The 18912-nt window shown below is 51.1% G+C and overlaps 8 protein-coding genes across 8 annotated transcripts; 6 read left to right on the top strand and 2 right to left on the bottom strand.

The window, feature by feature from the left end:
• Positions 1–1345: 1345 nt before the first annotated feature.
• Positions 1346–2652, top strand: PHATRDRAFT_16162 (predicted protein; the record flags this gene model as incomplete). The annotated part of the gene is made up of 3 exons (XM_002184548.1): positions 1346–1399; positions 1621–1824; positions 2059–2652. Coding segments are annotated over 3 exons (852 nt in total), but the record flags the coding sequence as incomplete, so codon positions are not given.
• Positions 2653–2818: 166 nt separating this feature from the next.
• Positions 2819–3566, bottom strand: PHATRDRAFT_40539 (predicted protein; the record flags this gene model as incomplete). Its single annotated transcript, XM_002184467.1, has 2 exons — positions 2819–2830; positions 2919–3566. 2 exons carry the CDS (start codon positions 3564–3566, stop codon positions 2819–2821), a joined length of 660 nt encoding a protein of 219 aa, XP_002184503.1.
• A 573-nt stretch (positions 3567–4139) lies between these two features.
• Positions 4140–4633, top strand: PHATRDRAFT_40538 (predicted protein; the record flags this gene model as incomplete). Its single annotated transcript, XM_002184547.1, has 2 exons — positions 4140–4585; positions 4630–4633. 2 exons carry the CDS (start codon positions 4140–4142, stop codon positions 4631–4633), a joined length of 450 nt encoding a protein of 149 aa, XP_002184583.1.
• Positions 4634–4656: 23 nt separating this feature from the next.
• PHATRDRAFT_49759 (predicted protein) lies at positions 4657–6973 on the bottom strand (the record flags this gene model as incomplete). The annotated part of the gene is made up of 2 exons (XM_002184466.1): positions 4657–6597; positions 6884–6973. The coding sequence occupies 2 exons, from the start codon at positions 6971–6973 to the stop codon at positions 4735–4737; spliced, it is 1953 nt and encodes a 650-aa protein (XP_002184502.1). The 3' UTR covers positions 4657–4734.
• Positions 6974–11044: 4071 nt separating this feature from the next.
• PHATRDRAFT_40535 (predicted protein) lies at positions 11045–12085 on the top strand (the record flags this gene model as incomplete). Its single annotated transcript, XM_002184546.1, has 1 exon — positions 11045–12085. The coding sequence occupies one exon, from the start codon at positions 11045–11047 to the stop codon at positions 12083–12085; it is 1041 nt and encodes a 346-aa protein (XP_002184582.1).
• Positions 12086–13065: 980 nt separating this feature from the next.
• On the top strand, positions 13066–14214 carry PHATRDRAFT_40534 (predicted protein; the record flags this gene model as incomplete). The annotated part of the gene is made up of 1 exon (XM_002184545.1): positions 13066–14214. One exon carries the CDS (start codon positions 13066–13068, stop codon positions 14212–14214), a length of 1149 nt encoding a protein of 382 aa, XP_002184581.1.
• Positions 14215–15168: 954 nt separating this feature from the next.
• PHATRDRAFT_49758 (predicted protein) lies at positions 15169–16326 on the top strand (the record flags this gene model as incomplete). The annotated part of the gene is made up of 1 exon (XM_002184544.1): positions 15169–16326. The coding sequence occupies one exon, from the start codon at positions 15169–15171 to the stop codon at positions 16324–16326; it is 1158 nt and encodes a 385-aa protein (XP_002184580.1).
• A 214-nt stretch (positions 16327–16540) lies between these two features.
• On the top strand, positions 16541–18687 carry PHATRDRAFT_49757 (predicted protein). Its single transcript, XM_002184543.1, has one exon. It carries the CDS (start codon positions 16827–16829, stop codon positions 17724–17726), a length of 900 nt encoding a protein of 299 aa, XP_002184579.1. The 5' UTR covers positions 16541–16826; the 3' UTR covers positions 17727–18687.
• Positions 18688–18912: the final 225 nt, after the last annotated feature.

Below are 18912 nucleotides of genomic sequence, written 5' to 3'. Positions count from 1 at the left end.
TGATTGCTGCGCTTTTATTAGATGTGTGCAAGTATTTCTACATGGGAGACAACGCATCCAGTTGATCTTACGGGGCCCACTCCTCTTCCGAACGCAATTGCTGACTTGCACAATGTTCCCGCTATGTTTTTTTTTGGGGGGGGGGGGGGGGGGCAGACCACGCCGACCGTGGTTCATCCGATTCTCTTTTAGACGAAAGGAACCGGGAATTCTCATTCACTGTCAATATCATACTTTGTGAAACGTAGAATTCTGTCGTCACTGTCAATTGCCCCCTTGGACGTGCGACGACTGACGGCTTTGTACGGACAACCGCACAAACGAAAACGACGGTGATGTTGCCCCGCAGAATTTTCCACCCAAATTGGTAGTTAGGTACATACCCGTGTAGAAAAGCGTCCAGGGTGGACAACGGACGACCATCACGCAGTTGGGAGGTACTACCTGTACCTTGCGCCTACCGTACATCGTGCCCACCAGCACCACCCAGTGTCGAGTGATTCGTTCACAAAACATCAGTATGGAGGAGCGCTCTGGCGTGAGCTGTAGTTGCGGTAAAAGGCCACTTCCAACACACCAACCTGGATTAAAGGTCAATACTACTTGGGTGCGATGCCTACTTCTCTCGTACACTGCCTTTTCCGAGACTGCGGCCTTGGTCCCTTACAGAAGCAAGCGCTGCTCACGTCCCCTTCCAGGATCGATGGCACCGCCGTTCGGACTGCCCTTGTTTTCTCTGTCTCCTACCGGTACTAGCCTTGGCACTACGTCTCTATCTGAAACTTTTTTATACTCTCTAACAGTAAAAGACTTGCGACAGCTGATAAAAGACTCCGCTAAGGAACGAGGGGTTCTTTCCAAACTGAAACGCAAACAGGACTTGGTGGAGTATATCCTACGTCAGGACATTGGCTTTCCGAATACACAGCCAACCGCCAACACTGTTCATAAGAGCGGGACGTTGCTGCAGCAAAGAACCAAGATAAAGCGAATGCCGACCCTCCACACTCCCACACTGTCGTCTCCTCCCGATGCCGTCGACGAAGACGTCGCTTCGATCGCTACCGCACATTCTTCTCCCAAGGACGCCATTTTTGAACAAGTCTACCAACGCTATCCTCCCGTCCGTAATATGACCGTATCAGATTCTATGACCACTGATCTCAGACAGGTCCATCATCCCATTTTCAACCACAACAATGTGAGTTCGGACATGGACGTGGTCTTTGTCGGGACGGCATCATGTACACCCGGCGTTACCCGCGGCGTTTCCTGTACCGCGTTGCGGCTCAATTGGCGCCGACGGGCAGCTTTTCTCGATTCTGCTACCGGGCGGATGGAGCAGATGAGCAATTTTCAAGGCGGCACCTGGCTCTTTGATGTGGGTGAATGTACACAGGTGAGTGCGCGATATTTACATCAGCAACGGGCATATCTACAGACAGCAAGCAAAGGAGGAAACACGAGATGCTGGCACCAGTCTGAGGCGCTAATAATTGTTCTCGGCGTACGATGGTGATACTCATCTTTAACGAATATCTGATACTTGTATGAACAACGGTCGAAATCATGCTTTATTCATCTTCAATTGTCTCACCCAAGGCGTTCTGCCTTCAACAGTTACAAATACAAAAGACGTCGTCTATCAAACCAAGCAAAATCACGAAAATTTTTCTGACTCACGCCCACGGGGATCATTCGTTCGGACTACCGGGACTTCTGTGTTTAATGGGGCAAGATCGCGATCGGGAAAATAGTCCACCAGTCGAGATTTACGGTCCCGAAGGCCTGCGCATGTGGTTGCGTGTTGCCATTCGCTATTCTGTCAGTCGGATTGTTCCCCCCTATCGTGTCCACGAAATTATGGAAGTGCCCATGGCCCCGGAATGGGAATTCAACGGACGATCACGGCGGTTTTACTACAAAGGTCGACGGAAAGGAAGCGGTGAAGCATCCCGTTGGGGAAAGAAAGGACTGGCGGGAGAGGATCCCACTAATTGGATCTCCCAAGCAAATATGCTGCAACTCGAGGCATCTTCATTGTACGGAGAAATTGAGGGTGGACGTAATATATATCCTCAATACGACCATCCTCTTTGCGCCGACGGCGCGCCTATGTGGGAAATTGAAGACGAGGAAGACGTCAAAGTATACGCAGCACCCATGAGTCACGGCATTCCTTGCTTGGGCTATGTTGTGGATGAGTTGCCACGTCCGGGTCGCTTACGCAACGAGGTAGTTGAACCCATTGTCAAGCGTAATGTACAAGCGCTACGAGAAGCTGGTTTTACCGTTCCGATGAAGGCTATGGCGGTACTCAAGAATTTACCACCCGGAAACGCGTTTACGTTCCCCGATGGTACCGTCGTGCAGCAAGAAGACGCGGTCGAACCGCCACGGGAAGGCCGTAAAGTTGTGATTGGCGGCGACACGGCCGATTGTAGGGCCTTACGCAATCTTGCCCAGAACGCCGACTTGGTAATACACGAAGCCACCAACTGTTATCTCCAAGGAGTCGATAAGGACACGGACGTACGTGAAGTCACTCGAGATGCCGTGATGCACGGGCATTCGACACCACAGATTGCCGGCGACTTTGCCCGATCCGTCAACGCTAAGCGACTAGTCTTGAACCACTTTTCGGCTAGGTACAAAGGCGATATATCTGTGGACAGCCTGTCAATCATGATGCGTATTGAATTTCAGGCCATGCGCGCAGCTGGATTGAACGAAACGGAAGTCGCGGCAGCTTGGGATCTTATGGTTCTTCCCATTCCACAAAACTAGAGCTATATAAGATTTATTGGTAAGTGCTATTTCAGCACATGTACTATTAATATCGTGTATTTGCACACTGTTTTTAATTCCAATTTGATAACGCAGTCGTGCAGCTACACTAGAAGACCAGCTAAACTTACTACTCCAAGCATGACCAATCGGTAGCGTCGCGACAAAGTTATTGCAGAAGAAGCACCATTATCTAAACCCATTCCCGTCGGGGCAAATGTTGGTGCACCTGCAGCTTCACAAAGGCCGGCGCATTCCGGCAAAGGATTCTCGCAGGAAAAGTTGCAGGTACCGTTGCAGCCAAAATTACAATCCAGGTTGGTACAGGAGCCAATCACGAAGGGATCTTCTTCTGCACCGCAGTCAATTGACACTGGACTTTGTCCGTAACCATCTGGGCAGACTTCACATGGACAACGCTTCGGTGGCTTGTCGGGATCGGATGAGATAGCCGATGCGGAACAAGTGCACGACTGCGCACGCCGAAAATCGAAAGCGATTTGATCATCGAACCCACAATTCACAGTCAAATCGAGATCAGTAAAAGTGTCATCGACGGCCGTGACGCGGGTGCTAACGCTACACTGCATACGTGTACCGAGCAAAACGCATGTATCGGTGGTGGCGTTAAGGTCGGGACGGTTTCCCGTATCTAGCTGCATAAATCGTTGACCCTGCTCGTTTTGCACGTAGGAGACGTCCTCATTCATGAAGAAGCTATATCGTTCCGCGGAAGTTAATACCACCAAGAAAACCAAGCAAAGGATGTTCTTCTGCATGCTGAAAAAACTGAAGTATAAGGAAAAAGCACTAAAAGATGACGCAAAAAGGCCGAGCAGAACAAATTGTGAATGCCCTTTGCCGGAGACGCATGAGTGCACTGTGAAATGCCCTAAGTTGCGGTCATCGTGGGTCATTTCATAGAAAGTCTGCTGGGAAAAGCATCTTATTTTTTTGAAACGATACAACGGCTCTGATGTGCCCATTAATCTCTAGAAGTAGGGTTTCGTCCTCAAGTTCGTTTCTCACGACAAAATCCTGGCTCGGGTACCGATTAACATTACGCATAAGTACATTGAAACAGCTGGCTGTGATAATGTTGAGAAAAAGAAAGAGACTAACCCTTGTCGGTAGCAAAAGGATCACGACCGGCGGCGTCTAGAACTGCTTGGACTGCTCTGGTTCCTAGAATATCGCAAGCAAAATTTACATATTTCAAGGATGGGTGACGCTCCGTACGATGGATTTTCATCGCTTGTGAGACTTTCGGGGATCAATGTTCCTGCACGAGCGAGGTTTGTCGGGGAAGCCTTTTTGTTGGCGACTCTGTCTTCCCTGACTTTTGGGTTGACATGTGGTCAACTCGTTTTTTTGCGTCCATAGGTCCGCTCATTCCTTTTCTCCTAGGGTCTTGGACGGGATATTCCTTGGGGCTGCTGACCTACTGGAAGCCAGCACAAAAAACCATGTTAACGTGTGCACAACGGTACCCCAGAAATTCTGGCACACAGTTCGCGCTCGGAAGACTGGACAAGCGTTCCAGTGTATCTCCAAAATGCCAGCGCGACAGTAGTGACCGACATGGCGACAGCAAGAATAGACTGGTGGAAAGGAAAACGAACGCGTTGGAAGACTGGATCCAGCAGGGCGGTCTCGGTCGATGGACGTGGAGCGTTTTGGCGGCACAAGCCTGCCGCGCAGACATTGAGGAGCTCGAATGGAAACAGCGGGAGCGTTTTGTGGAGAGCCAAGCGAGCGATAACAATGCCCGCGACATCGGAGACGAAGGAGTCATCCAGTTTCAAGAAGGAAATACTCGCTCTCTAATATACTTACTACTAGGTAATTTTGGTCAAGAAAGTATCTTATCAAAGCATGTAAGTTGCCTTAACGTTTTTACTAATCATGCGGATGTTAATTAAGGATTCGACAGTAGAAAGAAATGCTCTAACTGCAAATAGCCAACGACCAGCCCAATGCCATGACTGCCGTACCCAAGAGCTTTGCATAAGAGGCTTTTCGGGAACTCGATGAAAAGGATTCGATGTTGCTGCCCGTCTCCGAAACAGCTGTTGGATCAAGGGTCGATGCGACCGCAGTGGGTAGCAGCGAAAGGCTGCTGTCCAAAGCACCGTTTGGCGAATTTGAGGGCACCTCTCCATCCACATCCGAGGCAACGATGCTTGGTGGCATCGTATCAGGAAAAACAGTTCCCGTTGGACTAACACTTGGTTCCCCAGATGGTTCCAAATCGCTTTGTCCAGGAAGAGACTCGGCAGCACAAGGCACACAATCGGGAATCGCACATGTCCACGCCAATTCCGCACACACGCACATCGCTTCGGTATCCTGTGGCACACAAGCGGTACCATTCCACACATCGCATGTGTTGACATTCAGAGGGCACTCGGAACCTTCCGACTTGCAAGGCTGACTGACTGCACTGGAGGGGAGCCCCTCAGCTGGGCATGGCTTAGCATTCGTTGGAGGCTCGCAAGGAACGCAGTCCGGTACGGCACAGATCCACTCGTTTTCTTCGCAGAAACAGCTTGTGGTAACATCTTGCATCTCGCATGCTTCTCCATTCCATACCTCACACTGACCAGCATTAAAGGGACAATCGAGCCCCTCGGCATCACATGGTCCATTGACATCCGCTTCTTGTAGAAGCTCTGCCGGGCAGGAATCACTGTCGATCGGAGGTTCACAGGGAGCGCATCCAGGCATGGCACAGATCCATTCTCCTCCTTCACAACTACAGGACGTAATGACGTCTTCCGCAATGCAGCCTTTACCGTCCCACACATCGCATGAACCAGCATTGAAAGGACAGGACACGCCTTCGGGCACATCGCATTCGCCTAAGATATCTGCTTCTTGCAAGGGCTTTCCCGGACATTCCGTAGTAGGCGTGATCGGTGGTCCACACGGGGGACATCTCGGCACGGCACAGATCCATTCGAGTTCCGCACTGCAGAAACAGCTGGTAACAACTTCCTCCGGCACACAGGCTTGTCCGTTCCACGCATCACACTCTCCAGCCAGCAGGGGACAAACCAGTCCTTCGGCAGCACACTCTCCTTCGTTTTCTCCGAGTTCCGGTTCCGGACAGCTAACATCCGTTGCCCCGGTTGGAGGATCGCACGGAACACAACTCGGAAGCGCGCACGTCCACATCCCACCGCTACAAAAGCAGTCTGTGACTATGTCCTGGGGGACGCAGGCTTGACCGTCCCAGACATCGCATTGCCCCGCATCGAACGGACATACAATATCATCGGTGATATCGCAAGGCCCGGACATATCGGAAAGTTGCAAGTTTTCTTCGGGGCATTCACTAGGCTGTCCGTCGCAAGGAGCGCAGTTTGGCACGTTACAGGACCATACGTTGTCGACGCAAACACAGACGGATTCGACCACAGTATCCACACACGCTGTCCCGTCCCAGATGGGGCACTCCGTTTCGAGCGGACAAACCAAATCAACCATGTCGCAGTCTTGGCCCTCATCGCTGGGGACCAGAGTCTCCCTTGGGCATGTGCCTTCCTGCAGGGATCGCAAATGCCGGTGCTCCGTAATCGAAACGGCGGCATCGGATACATCCGTTGTTGCCAACAAGCAAGCGGCCCCCAGAAGCCAACAGGCAACCGAGTGCGCACGAGGAAATCGAAAGTGGACCATGGCAATTCTAGCACAAATCAAAGATAATGACAGGCTTAGATAGTGATAACCTCCGCTAATCTCGCACGGGTGATGCGACTCGGAACAAGAAGCCAGTCGATAGACGGGCCAACTCGATCCCTGTCCCGTCTACACGCATCAACGGAGTTTCTCTGCAGAAAAACCCAGTCAGATTAATGTTTAGGGGAAGTTCAAGTGTTGAGAAGCTTCGCATGTCCGCGTCTAGGTTCCATGTGGGGCTGAACAACAGAAAGTGTAAAACGGGATAATAAAAAAATATCTTCTTTCGTAGATATAAGTTTCCGCACATGATAAAAAGGTCATTTTCAGAAAAACGGGCCGCAACGGTTGAAATTCAAACGTGTTTAACCGATCGCAGATTTTAACTGGCTCGCCAACCTTCTTTCGTCAATACTGCTTTTCGCCCGGCATTTTCGGATGACCGGCACCTCGTCTTGATGAACCCACACTTGGAATTGACCGTAACGATACGACCCTCGAGCATGGTACCGATGTCAATGTAAATGTGAGCATGCCAGCGGTGCCTTTGTAGCCCAAAAGGCCAACATCGATCAGATTCACTGCCAATCAAAAAGGCGTTGGACTTTGATTGTGTTATTCGCGAAGATATCACTTTCCTTCAGGAGGACTCAGGAAACCAACGTTTCCCGGCCTTTCAGGTCACTATTTTGGCAATAGCGAGGATTGTCGGGAAACATTTTTGTCGGCGATGTTGCCCTCAATGACCGTTGTGCTGTAACCTGGTCAGTTTTGATTCTTTACGCCAGTTACCTTTTTTTGTTTAGGTATTGGACGGGTTACTCATTGGAGGTGCTGGCTGATCATGCAAATCCATGTTTATGGTTGCGTAACGGTGCTGTTACACAGTTTCCAATCGAATTCTAGGCACGTAATTCTGCTGAATACGGGCGCGACAGCAGTGCCCGTCAATAGTGACCGACAGAATCGATTGGTGGAAAGGAAGCAAATCCGCTGGACCATTGGATTTAGCAGAGCTGGATGGATTGGGGGAGAGGGAACGACTAGCTGTAAGCATAGAAAAGGAACTACTCGCTATCTAACCAACCTGATCAATTAGTCGACGAAGGAGATCTTTCCAAGCCATGTACAATACGTTATCGTTATGTTAGCTCATAATGCTGCTGTATGCAATACTCGCCCGTCGAATTAATTTTTCTAATTGTATGTAGCCAGCGTCCAGCCCACGGCCATTACTGCAATTCCCACTGACGTAGCACAAGAAGCTTGTTGCACAGAAACTGAAGCAAACGAAGCGGTACCCCCGTCAGTCTCCGAGACCGTTGTTGGATCAATAGTTGAGGAGCGAACGGTGGGTGTTATTGTTGGAATGTTGCCCGATGGCATGCCATTAGGTACGACGGTCCGCAGAGTCGAAGGTTCAACGGTCCGCAGAGTCGGTGGGACGCTAGGACGCATATTCGAGGGCATGGCCGTAGGCATTGTCAACGGAATCTCGCCTGGTACACCCGAGGGAACCGTATCAGCATTCGAGGGCTCAAGGGTTGGAGTACTCGGGGGCACCTCTACTGGAACTTTCGAGGGCATGCCATTTGGCGCACTTGAGGGCATCTCTCCATCCGTATCCGAGGCGCCACTGCTTGGTGGCATCGTTTCAGGCAAAGCGGGTCTCGAAGGACTGTTCGTTGGCTCACCAGTTGGTATCGAATCATTGGGAGGGGGCTGGGTCGTACAAGGCACACAATTGGGAATCGCGCAAGTCCACGCCATTTCCGCGCACACGCACATCGCTTCAATATCCTGTGGCACACAAGCAGTACCATTCCAGACGTCGCACGTGTTGCCTTTCAGAGGGCACTCGGAACCTTCCGGCTCGCAAGCCTGATTGATTGCACTGGAGGGGAGCCCCTCAGCTGGGCATGCCTCGATATTCGTCGGAGCCTCGCACGGTGCACATCCCGGCACAGCACATAACCATGCCTCTCCATCGCAGAAGCATCTTGCGGTTATATTTTGCATCTCGCATGCCTCTCCATTCCATACCTCACACTGACCGGCATCAAAAGGACAATCAAGACCCTCGACGTCGCACGGTCCGTTGATATCCGCTTCTTGTAGAAGGCCTATCGGACAGGAACGATTATCGACCGGAGGTACACAAGGAACGCAGACAGGTATGGCACACACCCATTCTCCTCCTTCACAAACGCATGACGTAATGACGTCTTCTGCCACGCACTTTGTGCCGTCCCACACGTCGCACGGTCCAGCATTGAAGGGACAGGACAAAGTTTGGGGTACATCGCATTCGTCTGAGATATCTGCTTCTTGCAAGGGGTTTTCCGGACATTCAGTGACATTAATTGCGATAGTTGGTCGACAAGGAGGACACTGCGTTGGAGAGCAAAACCATTCGCCAACATTGGTACACAAGCAATAGGTATATAATTCCTTGGGAACACAAGCTTGTCCATCCCACACTTTGCACTCTCCTGTTAGCAATGGACAAACGGATCCTTCGGTATTGCACTCTTCTTTGTCTTGTCCGAGTTTTTTCTCCGGACAACTAGGATCCGCTATCTCTGGTGGTTCGAAGCACAGGATGCACGAAACCATCGGGCATAACCACTGCCCACCGCCACACATACAAGATTCTTTTCCAATGTGGTCTATACAGGCTTGGCCATCCCATGTCGCGCACGATGGCATATCGAACGGACAGAAGACGCCTTCGGTGATATCGCAAGGCCCGGCCATATCTGAAACTTGTAAGCTTTCTTCGGGGCACTCGCTTGACCATTCGATACAAGGAGTACAAGACGGCACACTGCAGGACCATACATTGTCGACACAACCACAGACGGATGAGATCTCAGGATCCACACACGTCGTTCCGGCTTGGACGGGGCATTCAACTACCAGCGGACAGTACAAGTCGACGCCTTCGCAGCTTTTGCCCACATCGCTGGGAGTCAGAGCCTCCTTGGGGCATGTGCCCCTCTGTAAGGAGCGCGAATACGGGTGGTCCGTAGTCGAAACACTAACGCTGGAAGTGGTGACAACATCGGGCGCATCTGTTCCTGCAGCAAAGCTAGCAGCGCCCAAAGTCCAACAGAAAACCCAACGTGAAACGGGAGACCGAAAGTGGACCATGGTAGTCGTAGCAGCGATCGTAACTTATGGTAACGCAACTACACGCTTCGCGTTTCTCCAACACACGAAACTAGTCGCAAAGCATGAAGACAGCGAGGATGTCAAACTAATAATGGGTCTGGAGAAATTTCAGAGTGGTTCGCGAACTCACATCAACCAACCTCGTCTGTGAACACGGAATCTACGCGGAGGTCTGTCAAATGAGAAAATCGAAAGATTGACTTTCGGCTAATGTAAATTGCAGTAGATATGATGCGAACCTTCGCGTAATCTACTACGAGGCGCGTCGGGAAATATTTCTAGGAATGACTTCGAGATAATTGCCTATATATCCTGTCTTCTGAAATCGAGGACAATTTTACGGTCCTCGAATTCATGGGTCCCGAACGCCGAAGTCCTTGGGTACCAGCTGCGTGCTACTTACTGTCGAATTCGGAGTCGTGCTCCAATGGGAGCCCATGTGAAGGACGGAGCAATCCGGTTTCCCCCATCGCGACGAGGATGATACTCACCCCACTTTGCATTACAATCGTAACCCTCTAACAACTATTGACACGACCATGCAAAGGAGAAGGTTGACCATGCATATACACACGGGAAGGATTATCGGCTTGCTTCCACGTGTGTGGGAACTGAAATACATGGCGTTTCAACGAGTATGAGTGTATGACACACAAAATTTGAATCCGATATAGATATTCTTGTGGGATCCGAACGTCCATTTTATTTATATGCGACACTTCGGCAACCCAACCAATCGTTTACTCAGTCAATCGAACTATGTATCTTTGTGATATTTTGATCGGCACGGAAATATATTGTACGTCTCCGTTTATGCCTCCTTTTGGTTTGTTAAGGAAACGCTTATCTCGACACGCAAAGTGGCCACGAGCGACGGCGAAGGAAACCACAAAATAGCCTTGCGACGCACGAAAAAGGGTCGCCTGGGACACAATCAATTAAAGGCAAGTGTAAATTTCCCAATTTACAGCACACCTTGATTACTACGGCACGTCGATCGGGATACAATGCTACTAGCTTAATTCCAAAGTCCTCCAGCATATGAAAAAGCCGCGGCTGCCGATTATAGGCAGTAATTTTCGCTTCAATCACACGTACTAGGGTTCCGTCCAGGACCGCGACCCTGTTTCTGTCTCATCCTACCATGCGGTACGTAGGGTGTCGTTAGAGAATAAAGGGCAATCACGAGGGGCATATACATCTGGTACTTCTCTATAGTCTTGTTCAAAAACCATTGTTTAACTGTCAGGAGCAACACTTTTTCCCTCCACATTTGTCCGAACAGCAAATTGAAGTAGTTACTATTCTAGCCACCAAGAACCCGTCATCCCAAAGACTACCAAGAGTAACCAGCAGCCAGCTCCAAAGAACCTGATCAAGGTCGCAAGCCACAGCGAAAACAATGCCCAGTGGAACGCTCTCTTCTTTGATTTCTCCCCCACGAATGGCACGGCGGGACGAGAGACAGAGTGTCCACCAACGGGATCCATCAACCCCCACGGATGCGGCCAGGAGTTTTCGTCGTCGAGAACAACGACTCTCACGTCGAAAGCTGATCCGCATCGAAGGGCGTCCACCGCTTGATGACACTCTTCCCCCCATCCCGGATCTAGGTGGCGGGATGGGTGACAACAGCTCCGAAAGTCCGTCGCCGATGCCGGACCAAAGCGCGTCGGCCGAGCCTTTCACGGGGCAACCTCTGGCAACGCAAGGTCCCACGGTATCTCCCGACCAACAGAGTACGCCGTCGCCTTCTACGACTGCCACGGAGTCTCCCACGGAGAAATATAGAGCCAGACGGACGTCGTTTCCGCTGGTCCGACCACTTGCACCCTCTCCTCCTCCCTCGGCGAGTCCTGTAAGCCTTGCTCCGACCCTTCCAGAGTTGGGGTCTGTACAAAACTTTAACACACCCGGCGATGACGTTGCGGTTCTCAAGGATTTGTTACTGACGGGAGGAATTATGATTGTCTTTCTGTCGGCCGTGTTGGCCTTTCTGTACGTCCAAAAAGGTGGAGGTCCGACAAAAGCCGCGGCGAACACCGTTGTCCCGGACGTGGACGACACCAACGAATACTCCGACTTGGACGGTATGCATCTAGAAGAAATCTACGGTCCTTCCATCTGCGAGCCACTTCCAGTTGATGCTCCGAGTCGGATCGCGACTTCCGGGATCACGGAGACCAAGGCAACCAAGGTCGGTTGCGTCGCAGGCAACGAGTACGATCCCGATCACGTTTCCGCTACCTTCTTCCATTGTCTGCATAAAATTCATCGATTGTGCGATACAATGGACCGTGCACCCAGTCTCGAGTCGACCAGCGAAGTAAGCTCCGTCTCCATGAGCGAAGACGAAGCGGTCCTGCACCTGGAGGTGTTCGAGGATGCGGGCGACATGAGTATTTCAACCAGTGACGACTCTAGCGACAATCTCAATACTTGAGCAGTCCGTTACGCTCGCAAAATCAGCGTGTTCTTGCTGGGTGGTCCATGATCAATGAACTATTTAGTTGGTGGATCATCTTGGACCTAAAGGGACTGCACAAACCCTAGCTAATTTAGAAAGGTTGCCGACCCAACGGTGGAGCGTGGTATGAGAAATGGAGACTACGACTACTACATAAAATCGTTATTACCCCCCGGCTCATTGCGGGATCGATGATCGATAGCGGGTGTATGTTAGGAATGTGATCCGCAACATACCGAACGTTCGTGCACCAATTGTACAAAGCACGGTAGGTTTCTCTCGTTCTGGGTGCCGGACGGACGGAATACACAGCGACAGACGCGTAGGAACTGGAAATTGGGCGTGTGCATCATTTTGGACAAAGCTGTACTATCAACGGTTCGGCCGCACATACCTCTACCGTGGCATTCGTGTGCGTGTACCTTCCTTCGTTCTCGGGGAGGGAGTCGAGAAGGAGGAGGGGCCAAAGTAGAAAGGCATCGGGTTGCACCAAGACAACCACCTCTTTTGCAAAAACGTCCACAAGCCGCAAGTGACATGAGACGCAAGCCTCTGTGCTTCACGAATGAAGGAATACCCTTCGATTGTATGCATATGATTTGAGAATGCGAGGTATACATTTATTTTTTTCGTATCGATGCATGTTAGGATTTACATGTAATTTCTGGACTCGGTGCTTAAATGGGATCAAGAACGGTACTCGATACAATAGTGGACAGTCCCGAACACGCAATCCGTCCGCGCCAGAACGAACTTTCCACAGGCGAACACACACAAACACAACCCAGGGGTGCCCACGGATGCACACAACAACACCCAAAACTACAACAATACTCATTGACCTTTTTCCTGCTGCCGTGGTTGCTATTCCATCCGGTGTAACATTCGTTCGTTCGTACGATAGCACGACGGATTCGTCTCATATGATTTCGTCCATGTCCACATCCGCACGCGCCATGACGCTCGCCAAGGCGACCGCTTGGACGACCCTTTGGTTGGCGCTCGCCACTTTTCTCGTCGTCATGTGCCGAAACGTCCAAGGGCAATCCAGCCGACGTTTGGGATTCCCTGACGTGTCCTACCCCTCCTCCAACAACGCGTCGCCGACGCCGCCACAGCGTTTGCGCGCACTACGGATGACCCTGGAGGTCGACGGGGACACGTCCACGTACCTCCACTCTGGCACTCCCACGTCCGCCACAGGGGCCGAGTCCCAGTGGAACTATCCCAATCCCTTGTCCTGGACGCTACCCTTGTCTACTCTTCCCGGTGACATGCAGGCGTCCCAGAATCACCGCCAGCTCCAGAGTACGAACGGAGAAAGTGTGGGCAAGGGAGTGTTGATCTTCTTGGTCTCGGCGTTTTCCGTGAGTATCATTGTTCTCCTGTTCGCGATTGTTTCCTTCATTAGAAGCGTCAGAGGAGGAGTCTCGACGGCTGCCATCCAAAAGTCCAAAGGCGACAGTGATACGACGCAACCGGAAGGGACACATCGGACGACCTCGGACGAGGAAGTTCCCGAAGACGGGACAATTTCGTCCTATCTGCACGCGATGGCCCACGCATCGTCAATCCTGCGATGGACGGAACGGAGTGTCACTTCGGCGGCGAGAACGGAAGCGGGGGATGCTTCCTTAACGTCCGATCCGTACTACCGGAACGCCGATCTAGAGTCGGTGGGTGTGGCCGGTACCGCGTCGTCGGCATCCCGCACGGCGGCAGCCACCGCCGCTGCTCCCCAACCATCCTTGGGACTCGTAGTGGAAGAAGCGGAAAGCGATGCGGAATCCGTTTGGACGACCAATTCGGAACCCGACGTATCGGTCGGCGTATCGGTTGATTCGGAAAGCGTCGGCGATGCCTCACTCGTGGCGTACATGAAATCCATACAGACGGCTTCGGTTATACTCGACCCCCATCGGAAAGGAGACGCATCGTCGGCCGCCGCCGCCGTACTGGAAGATGTCGCACAACGGACGGAGAATCTCGCGAAGGACGGTAGTTCCAACAGCGTGGGACTACCGAGTGATCTACAACCCGTCTGGGAAAATGATAGTGTCGTGGACAACCAGTCTGTGATCAGTCAGGAACAAACGCGTGAATAGTTGAGTGCAACGACGAGTACGAATCTACCCTACCCCGAAATCTTCTAGAATTCCTTCGCTCTTTCGTTTCGGCAAAACCAATTGCCTTGCCCTTTTTTTCTTTACAGAACCTCTCTTACAGAATCTATCCATAAACTAGTTCAAAGTCTATCCTGCCAACATATGTGCGGGCGTACACGCACAGGGTATAATACTACAGTAATTGGTTGATCCTTACATTGATAGACAGGTCCGCTTCGTACTATCGATACCTCTCGACAGGTCGCAAAGGATAGTCTTTCGCGTAATCGTAAAAAAATCTCCCACACCTACAAGTCGAACGGGCGAGTGTGTTCAACACATAAACGCCATGGCACATCGTTTCTCACTGTCCTTAGCGAGCTTAGCGTCTGGTAGTATGGGGTCATCCATGCCGAACGAGGCGCGCCAACGCCGACACTTCCGTAGTACAGCTGACAAAAATCCAGAACGTATAATATTCCCTTCCACAAGAGCGGCAGGTTTTCACATTCGGGAGAGCATGGCGTGACTCCGAAACAGGAGTGGTATTGTAGACCAAAATAGCAATTGACTCTCGTAGCGCTCCCGACCGAGAATGCTGCTTTGACATATTGAGATATCATCCGCAGACATTTCCTTTACCTATGCGATCATACATAAAAATAAATTTCCAAGATCTACTCATATGCGATGCTTAGATAGAACGGGTATGCCCGTGAAGCGGAATAAGCCCCTTTCTTATCTCCATCCGAATTCCATGTATGTAACTATTCGATATTTTATACATGTGCATCACAGTCAATACGGATCGTCTCATTTTTTTCAGCCGGATTCCGTAGCGTCTGACCATGAGCGAACCGGCACCAAGAGAGTACCCGGTTTGGGGGCGACTTATGAGGGGACTCGCACGTCGTTCCATAAATCCCGGTCTACCCTTGATCCAGACACTCTGCCATGTCGGCCACATTGAGATCACGGTTCGCTGTGGTTTGTATCGTTGTCGTTGGATGCTGGGTCGTTACCGAAAGCCACACGACGGATGCAGGTTGGGAACATACTCGATTTGGTAGCGGCGGGCGACATCTCCAACGCCACGCTTGGATTTTTTATTCCGATGCTGATCGCACCGTGAGTGATAACCACCTCAAAGCAGAAGTTGAAGAGCAATCGACGGGAAACAAGGCGCCGCTCGGTACCGCCGTCTCTGTCATTCTTGAACAGCAGGATGCCATCCCGCCAATCGACGCCCCTGCTTCCAACCCACCAAGGCTCACGACTACGCCAGACACGAGCGGAGGTCGAGTTTCAGAAAAGTACATTCCTGAAACAGTTTCCGGTACCGAAAGGAAACGAAACGCCATCCTGATCGGCTGTTTAGTCGGCGTCGGGAGCTTGTTGGTCTACTATTCGATTGTGATTAGTGTCTATTGCTTCTACCGTAAGTTTGTGCATAAGCCAGGTGAAACGAAGGTGAAGGCGAATGCCATCAAGGCGTTATCAACTTCCGTCACGCAACGCGACGAGACGGAATCCGACGACAATTCCGCGCCTTGGGCTTCCCGTGAACCAGGCAAGCACACCATACGTTCCGTCCCACGAGAGTCTAGAATGCGCTCGCAGTCTCTTACAAAAGATGACATCAAACGCGCTCACGGGGACCACGTTCGAATAAATTTGGAGGAAAAGCAAGGAGATGACGGGCAATACAACGAGCACGAAAACGATTCCGACAATTCGTCTTTTGTCGCTTACTTGCAGTCTCTGGAAGAGGCAACCGCTGAGCTTTACGGGAGAGTGGACGTCACGGGCGATACCCAATCAGGTGCAGTTGATTCCCGGCGTTCCTCTCGAAAAAGCAAAGACTCACCTCGTCAGCATACCGCAACGCACGCCAAAAGCAACGTGCGAATACAAAAAGACAGGGACGGTCGATCCTCCGTTTCCGAGCAATATTGTACGGGACAGAAACGACTTTCCCGGTCGACCGCGGTCGTCACACCGGGGAAGGCTGCATACGTGGAAACGACCAAGCCTGCGTTTGTTCAATTTATCAGGTCCGACACGTACGACGAAGAATGGGCCAAGTGTTTGGAATCACCCAGAATTTCGTAGCTCATTGTCTAACGTAAACATTCGGTTCTAGCATAGCTATCTTGTATCAAGGTTACGAACGACTGTGAGTCACTGCCAGTGTCCAAATACGGATAGCGAAGCTGCCTCTCCCCTTCCATGTGTTACTATTCGCATATGCACTGCAGTAGTGGAGGTTGGGCAGGCTACCAGGAATATTCTGGACGTATAGGAACCGTATCCAATGTCAATCACGCTTACTGGCCCTTCTATTTTCTTATCATTATTTTGGAAATTGTGGACTGCCAGTGATGTGAATCACGACCATGCTAAATTTTTGCGACTACTGCGTTTCCGGTCGTGGAAAGGGATTTCTCGTTTCCTGTCCGGAAGCCTCGTAACTTTTTGCGTCTCCGCGAGAAATGCACTTTTTCGTAACCGGTATGTTCGGTCCCAGCAGTGTGACTGTGACCAGTACACGAGTTGGACAGTGATTTCGATTCCAGTTTGTCGGATACGAACAAGGGACTGTCGTCCTTATTATGCGGTACAGTCTACGCTGCCGATGCGTTCCGCAACCAACAATGGTGGTCTGGATGTTGGCTGGCTGGACCGGGACGAACGCTGTACTTGCAGGCAGCAGGGCGAGTCGCCTCCACCGGGATACCTTTCGTCAGGCACGTTCTCCTTTTCTACGGTCGACCGAGAATGCTGGGAATGTTGTTGCACCAGTCCGGCGACGAAAGCTGCGACACAGCAACACACTAATCAAGAAAAAGGACGACTCGCCGAGCGACGATGCTCCGCCCACTGTCGCCCCGGTGATTCTAGATAGTTGGGAAATGGTTGCCGAAGGAAACTTGTTGCCCGGCGACTCCGTCATCCCTCCGCAAGAAGAAAGAATTGTACTTGGAAAGACCGTTCCCGACGCTGACGAGAGAACCGAGACAACTTCGACATCCACGCCAGTGTCCGAGGAAACGAGACTCGAAATGGAGACCGGCGCCGAACTCACCAAAGTGACGTCGGAAACTGCCGATACCCAAACACAAATTAAACGTGTTGTGGAAAAGAGCGAGCAGCCAGAGATGGCCAGTGCCGACACTTTGACGGTAGAGGATCCTACCGCCCTCGTTGGCAACGACGACAATGATAGTCGGAGCGTCAGCGTGACTATCCTTTTGTGGGCCACAATATTTGTGGCCTTGGGAGTGTCCGCCGCGATTCTCGTCAAGATTTTTACAATATGCCGAGAAGAAAGTCGAAGTACATACCAAGACGACGATGAGGATGACGGTACAACGGCGACCAAGGCAAGTTCCAATACTACGAGAACGGACGATAACCAGGACACGACCGAACTTAGCCTCCTAGAGGACGGAGCGGATGACGCCTTGCGCATTCTGGAAATACCGACGCGGCATTGCGCAGATTCTTGCTGAAGCTTCGGCTTGAGAATACCAGCTAGTGGGTCAGCTTGGTACGGTAAATTAAGGTCGATCGAACCACTGAATCAATGATTGATGATGTTGCCTATTGTCTTTCGCCAACTGGGCGGTGCTGCCGTCCTCTTCTACGCCAGGATTGCAAACAACCACCAACGAAAACGGTAGCCGGGCCCAGCGATCTGATCGAGGCTTGCTGCAGGGATCCATCCCTTTGGTCTGCTCTTTCCACTCTTCTTCTCGCCAACTGTAACTTTCCGAAGTCAATGCATTGATTGTTCTGAATGATGCACGCCAGCACGCTTGGCCCTTGTTTTTTCAAATTTTGAATCGGCTTTGACTCAATCCCGTCCAAACGGTTGGAAATTTTTTCACTGTCAGATGTGACTGTAAATGAGGAGCCAACAATGAAACGTAACAGATGTTCATGGTCAGACAAACACACACAACCGAACAGTAAGCCAGATTCAAGGGAGGTACCATCAACATTCTACAAGGAGACAATGCATGTGTTAACGGATCTGCTCCCAAACGTGGCGGCAAGCACACGCAAGTTGATAGCAAGAAATTCATACCTATTAATGTAACTTGAACAGCGAAACAAATATGTGCACATACTTTATCTCGTTGGCGTGTCTTACGACAGCGCTATGGGACATGGTTTTTGCTCATGGTCAGCTCAGAACCAAATTATGCCGCGAGAGAACCACGGAAAAAAAGCAACGACCAACAGAACACTCGAGACTGCCAAAAGCCGGTGGCACTTCATTCGTTCGGTCAATCTGCCCGGAGAACCACTTTGCACGTCACGTTCTGGGCAAAGAGTGCTAGAGGCGTCGCGAGTTCGACGGTGGTACCTGTCTCCCTCCCTGTGCCATTCCTTTCTGTCACTGGTAGTGGGAACACCGCTTCCCTCTTCTGGTGCCCGTAAACTTCGAGCCCAGCAACGAATTACTGTCAATATTCTAGGGAGCGGACAATGCAGGATACGACAGTATTGATTTCAAGACGACAAAGAATTTTCCGGATTTATATAGCGGTGTCTCTTTTTGTGCCAGCGACCGCTTTTGGACCGGATCTTTGGACAGCACGATCACGCTCTCGGCATTCCCGTGTCGGTTCTGCGCTATCATCGTCATCCAGACATCGAAAAGTAGGCACAGAGCATCGGCAGAGAGCATTT

Source organism: Phaeodactylum tricornutum, chromosome 24 (assembly GCF_000150955.2).
Source record: "Phaeodactylum tricornutum CCAP 1055/1 chromosome 24, whole genome shotgun sequence".
Lineage (NCBI taxonomy): Eukaryota > Bacillariophyta > Bacillariophyceae > Surirellales > Neidiaceae > Phaeodactylum > Phaeodactylum tricornutum.
This window is presented reverse-complemented; position numbering and strand designations above follow the sequence as displayed.